Below are 6,503 nucleotides of genomic sequence, written 5' to 3' on the forward strand. Positions count from 1 at the left end.
ACTATACTGTAATTTTTTGCCGTGTTTCGCTTCCAAACAAGATGGCGTCAGGAACCGCGAAAAGGTCAGTTTCGCAAATATATTTTCGTATTATTCAGATTAATGATTATAATTTCCGTGGCGTGAATTTCATAGAAAAAAGGGGTCAGCTGCAGTTACATAGCATGAATAAATTTACAAACATTATGAGCGGTAAATATAGGAAATGAAAAACTCTTAAATCCCACAATCAATAGCTCGCAAAAATTGCAGCTGTTTATCGCTTTGCTGTGGTAATGAAAAGTGCCAAGCTTTCAGATGAAGATGGTTTTCGCGCCTCCTGGCCAGACGATGCATGTGGGACCCTAAAATTGTTTCAAACCCAAGAATTAAACTAAAAGAATTGAAAATTGAAAACGTAACTTACCTTTACGAGGGTGTGTTTTAAAACATATCACGCGACTACCAACTGCAAGGAGCCTTTCAATGGCGTGTGCAGCTCTGTTTCGTGATAAGCTGCTATCTGACCAATCACAACGACCGCTTGACACTACAAGAAGAAACGCTCCTTCGTTAATACGAACATTCTTGTCCAGAGAGCTTAAGGTAAGGACTGAGCATTTTTTAACTTTGTTTTCTGTAACTCGCTGTATCAATTGCTTTCCTTCTACTTCTGTTGCAGCGTATCGCGTTCCTGGTGATGTCGCCTCGGTTACGTTAGGAATGCCAATGCCAGTTTCAAATCGTTCAAAATTAGAAACAAAATCTCTCAGATTGTAGTTGGGAAAATATTGAAAAACAGGCAGTACCATATGAATACTCTCGTCGTTTATTTAGAGACACACAAATTATAACCACCTTGTACAGCACCACAGACAGCACCACATATGAACTCTGTTTTGTTCAGTGACCTTCGATTGAATGCTAACACACACGCACTAGGGTTTTATACACAGTTAAAGAAGATCCCCGAAAATTTTTAATTGAAAATGTACTAAACGTCTCCTTGAAACATTTAAGAGTAGAGCGAGGAAATAAAGTCTTCTCAAACGCCCCCAAAAATTAATTTTTATCATTGCTATTTTTTTAAGGCAAAAACGTCGTTCTTCCTTGCATTTCTTAATAGAACCTTAGGGATCATTGAGAAGGCTCTAAAGACTTTAATTTTTCCTCAGATCAACGAAAATGGAGGAATTAAAGAGTTATAAAAAAATTTAGAAAATGTTTAAGGTTATGGCAAAAACGCAGGTATCGAGTAGATGTGAAAATTCAGGACGAAAACTAGACGTTGGTCAGCCGAGGTAGTAACATGCAAGCACCTAAACAAAAGAACCATTTAACTTACCAAATAAAACCTAATGAAATTTTAATTTTCTTTTCGCTTAAGGGTACTTTTCAGCAAAATTAAGTTGTTTGCAGATTAAAGGCATTTCATTTAATCAGTAGTAGTTGCTAATAGAAATCTCGCTAATAAGAGAACAGCTCGCCAGTTCATCACACTCAGTAATCAGGCTTAAGATAATTGGCAGTTTAATATGCGAGTGAAACCAATTTATTTCATAAACTATATATTGCTGTTAGTTTTCCTGGCCGTCCAATATGCAGAAGTTGATCTTTGTTATGCTAATTGCCGCCGTGTTGTAGGCGACGCTTGTACATGGTGAGTACATTTTCAGAACAGTTCGTCAGTTTACACCTTCTCGTGATCATGAACATTTAGGTCGTTACATTTGAAAAGGCTCTTCGATCTTTTCTTTCCTATTTTGTTTTAACAAAAAGGCATGCAATTTCACCTTCGTGTTGTGGTAGTCTATTTTTTTCATTCAGGTGGGACTGACATCTGCTCAGTTGAAATGCTTAACTGATTGCACAAGAAAATAAAACAAAAACATGGCAGAGAATTTTAAATAATGATTAATCTAAGGAAGGAAGTCTTGTGTTGTGAGAAAACAAATATCCCCGACCGTGTTGGAAACCTTATAAGAACAGTCAAAGCGTTTTAATGGCCCGGATTTTACAGATCTTTTTTCCCTTTCTTTTTCAGTCATAGTTAAATGTTTTTCCTCTGTCGGAAAGTTTTCATTGATCACATATTGACATTACATTCATCTTTCCCCATTGTATTCTTCAGTTAGAGCGTTGCGATGTGTGGAATGTGACTCAGAGGAATCTTGCGCGAGTCCAAATCCGAAGAGTACGGGCTGTACTGGGGGGAAATGCTACACGTACCGCACCGCGGACCGGGAGGTTGACGGCGGAATTTTTTCTATCGTGAAGAAAGGATGTTATCCTGAGGAGCAGGATTCCACAAGCTTACGCAGCCGTCATTGTGAACCGTGCAATAACTACAGATTATTGACATCATATTCAACAGATAGCTGGATCTGTGAGCATCACTGCTGTGATGATCATGATGAGTGTAACCATCACTTGTACACCACTCCGACTTGCCGTGAAAGCGGCATGGTGGATGGGTCTTAAACTTTGAATTATGGAAAAATTAAAATCACTCAACTCGGTATTCATTTTTCTTGTGTATAGAGATTTTACCATGTTCTGACCCTGTATCCAGAATCCCTATTTTGCAAAATCAAGGGAAGGACTCAAAGGAGGCAGGAAGGGGGGGGGGGGGGGGGGAATTTAAGCAGCTGGAGTGTGCCTCATCTTGGCCTAATTTTGCTTTTAATGTCTGAGAGGGTTGAAACAAAGTAAGAGTGCGGTCTTGCTATGCATCATATCTCTCATGGCTCCAGATACCAAGTGTGCCTTTCTTGGGCACTTCCTCTCCAAATAAGACAAGGAGAGCAGTGCGAGGTGCCTTACACGAGAGACCATTGTGTCGAGACAAGATCTCCTTGTCCATAAAGCCCCTTGTGCGCAGAAACACTTGCTTTGTTGAACCCTAAAAGAAAAGACCAGCTGCAGACAGACTAGAGCTACTAATTCATATGAGCGAATTGTCTGCGATTCGTCAGCTGTAATATTTAATGAACAACCGTTAAAAGCTACTGACACCATAGTAAATAGAGGAAACTGGCTAGGAAACCTGGCAAAGTGTTTTGTTGTATGTTTTTGTTGGCTATTTTGGGTTTGTCCCTGCACAAAACCTGGCAAAATACAAAAGGTGGTTATGTGTGCTCATACAACTAACCAATAGAAGCATTGCGATTATGTAATTCACGCATAGTCAGTGAGGACCTTACAACACAAATCTTGGCGTGTTTATTTGCTTCTTTGATGTTTGGTGGGCTTCTCAACTATTACCCTCTATTAACTACACTGGCACATATTTCAAAACACGAGCAAAATTAACTACTTAATTGTTACAGTTGTTAAGGCCTCAAAAGGACAGTTTTTCCATTTGGTTTGCTGGAAAAGTAAAAAGAGGACGAAAGTAAAGAAATCTAAAGTAAGGAAGAATGCCCACCAACAGCTAGCTAAAAATAGTAGAGCTGTCAATCAACGATTCCACTGCTAAGTAACAGGAATATCTTCGTGGCACCATTCTGTCACGTGACAATTTTGACAGTTCTCTTGAGTTCTCGCCTTCTTCGCTGATTGGATATATTAATTAAATGTTTCGACCGTTTTGATTCATCTCCGATTTTTCATAAACAGCACCTGTCCAACTTGAGAATCTTCTGCTGACTTAATCTTTTGGGGCTTATTAATGGTTGGGCTTATATCTTGGGGGAAAGGGGGGCTTATAAGAGGAGTAAAAATACCGTTTCGACACGAGCTAAAGCAGTGTTGATCTATATCGAAATACGATTTTCATAATATATCGAAATTAATTCCACTATAAACTGGAGGGGGGGGGGGGGGGGGAGGGGGCTTATATCCGGTGGAGCTTATAACCGAAAGCAATATTTTGTTTACAGGTGGCCGATAGGACTATATAACCGGAAGGACTTATAAGCGGAAGGGCTTATAAGCAGCAGTTTACGGTATAGGACTCTACTTGAAAAAAGTCAACTTGCAGAGGATTATCGGTTTATTAACAGTCCAAGCTATAGGAATCTGAAAGTTTAAGATTAAAATCAAACATCTTTTTTATCGCTGACATAATTAAGTTCACGGTAAACTGTACAGATGCAACTTAGTAAACAAAAGAAACGTCCATAAGGTACTAAATGAGACAGAATGAATATTCTCTTTTTTCTCCCGCCGCACATGTTGAAAGGAAGAAAAGAAGTGTCGGAAGAACACGAAGAGCAATAGCTCAGTTTATAAGGTGTTTATTGAATCACATACTTGGCTTACTTTATAAATTCCTTTGGTAATCGGTCCGTTAAAGGCCACTGGAGTACTGTTCTTAATTTTCCCTCGACCTGGTCTTTCGATTTACACAAACGTCCTTACACAAGCTTCAACCTTCTTCCAAAATCTTACTTCCACAACATTTGCTCATATTATATCTACCGTCACCTCTATAATCAATTTTTACAATCATTTTACTATCTTACCACGATAAAAGATGCGCCTAATCATAAATTATGAATATATCAGTGATGATTAACTTCTCAGCAGTTGTAAGACTAGCAAGGTTATACGATTGATCTCTATCTAGAGTAGGTCATAAAGTAAAAGTAATCTTCATCGAATAAAAGCCAACTTTTAATTAACTTAATGATATAAAATTTAACTTTTTTGGCTAAAGGTGAAACACACCCAAGGCATTATTCATAATTTAAAACCAAGCCCACTAATAGCTTATTTATTATTAAAAAGGTAAAACCATGCCCCAATTTTTCTTAAACTTGGGTTCCCACTAAAATCATGAGGTGGTACGTATCTCTTATGCTGTCACCTCTGGCAGACGTCAAGTCTCTCATTAAATTCATCCCAGTATTTATCAAAATACTACTTGTCACAAATAAATAAACCTTGTTTTCAGTTTTAACTTCTGGAATCTGTTGTAACATCCACAAATCGCTAAACAAAACATAAAATCACAAGTGCATACGTCATTCGCAATTTCAAATAAAAGTAACAAGTTCTTTGTCAATTGGAAACATGACTTCGGTGATCTTCGTTGATCGGAGACATTTCATTGACAGTGTACTCAGTTTCGAGCCAAAATATAGTTCAGTCGCCACCTTATCACAATTAAAGATCATTAAATAATCTGGCTGAAGTTAATCAGCACTTGTTCGAACTTGTGCAAGTGAAACCGGCTTACTTTGGAAGCTGTTGTTTGCCGTTCAGAATGCAGAAGGTGACCTTTGTGCTACCAATTGTATTTGCCACCTTGTTGAAATTGACGCTTGTTCATGGTGAGTACATTTTCAGAACAGTTCGCTTTACACCTTCCCATGGATAAAACCAATGCAAGGTCATTATACCTTACATAAAGCAAATCGGCGACCACATTCGATATTCTTTCGTTGAAATAAAACAAAGCAGTTTGAGCGTCTTCGAAGAAACTTGCAACTGGTCTAGCAGGACTTATAGTATTATATCGAAACAATTAAAGGGAGTATTGCTTAAAGTTCACATGTAAATTTTTCTGTTCTGTCCTCGTGTACCGGTACACAAGAACCGATACAAACCAACCAACAATATACAACAGCTAAACAAGGGCTCGTAAAGAAAGGAGTACAATGGTCTCTGGTAGACACAACGAATTTTTCTTTTAGTGAAAATATTGTCTACGCGACGGCGTGCCGAAATTGCTTGCCTTTATTTTATCTGCCGGTACAGGCGTTTAATATTGGTGGCATTTCATTGGTTTCAATCGTTAGCCAATTTTGCGAGGTGGTTTTCACGTAACGCATTTTCCCAAAGCAGCAAGTATTGAGTGACGTCGACCACGCATTGGTTCTGATTTTTTCTTCTTCGTTACTTTCATTCATTAGTTGACGCGTTACAGTGCGTGAAGTGTGATTCAGAGTCGAGATCGTGCGCGATTCCTGAGATCGTGGACTGTACCGGCAAGTGCTTCACATACCACTCAGTGGACCAGGTTGAGGGCACGCTAGTATCTGACCTGCAGAAAGGATGTTATCCTAAGGAAGACGTAGAGATTTCGTGCAGTTGCGAAGCTTGTGACACCTTTCAAACAATGATTGGAATGTTTACGGATGGTGAGGTCGACTGGAGTTGCAAGCACCACTGTTGTGATGATCGAGATGAATGCAACCGCCACTTGCACGCGCCGACTTGCAATGCACATAGCGCATATGGTTTTTGAGTAATAGAAAATTAAAATCACTCAACTGAATTCCAACTTTTGTGTTTACTTCTTGTATGTGTGTTCTAGGGCCCCTTTAAGGTAAAACCAAGGGGGTGAATGAAACGAGGTTGTTGAAAAAAGAAAAAAGAAAAGAAAAGAAAAGAAATAACAAACCCTTTGACACTCAAAGCTGCAGTTTGGCATTTAAATCACACCTATAGATATAACTGCTGAAAACAACACACTACTGCGTCTTTCTCTCCTGAGATCTACGACCCTATGTCAAAAGTCAATCCAAACAACTTCGCTGCTTCTTAGCTGGGCGTACGCGCTGGTTTTTCAAGTCGGA

At 39.0% G+C, this 6,503-nt stretch overlaps 1 protein-coding gene across 1 annotated transcript; it reads left to right on the forward strand.

The window, feature by feature from the left end:
* The first annotated feature begins 4,785 nt into the window (after positions 1-4,785).
* On the forward strand, positions 4,786-6,208 carry LOC149102131 (uncharacterized). The gene is made up of 2 exons (XM_089274986.1): positions 4,786-5,255; positions 5,838-6,208. Exons 1-2 carry the CDS (start codon positions 5,189-5,191, stop codon positions 6,170-6,172), a joined length of 402 nt encoding a protein of 133 aa, XP_089131112.1. The 5' UTR covers positions 4,786-5,188; the 3' UTR covers positions 6,173-6,208.
* Positions 6,209-6,503: the final 295 nt, after the last annotated feature.

Source organism: Orbicella faveolata, unplaced genomic scaffold (assembly GCF_042242905.1).
Source record: "Orbicella faveolata isolate gen_17 unplaced genomic scaffold, um_ofav_v1 contig_36, whole genome shotgun sequence".
Classification (NCBI taxonomy): Eukaryota; Metazoa; Cnidaria; class Anthozoa; order Scleractinia; family Merulinidae; genus Orbicella; species Orbicella faveolata.

Bases quoted from the DNA above. Each gene is read 5' to 3' on its own strand.
- LOC149102131 (XM_089274986.1), top strand. From the start codon at position 5,189: ATGCAGAAGGTGACCTTTGTGCTACCAATTGTATTTGCCACCTTGTTG. The intron at 5,256-5,837 runs GTGAGTACATTT...TTCATTCATTAG, and splicing joins GAAATTGACGCTTGTTCATG to TTGACGCGTTACAGTGCGTG.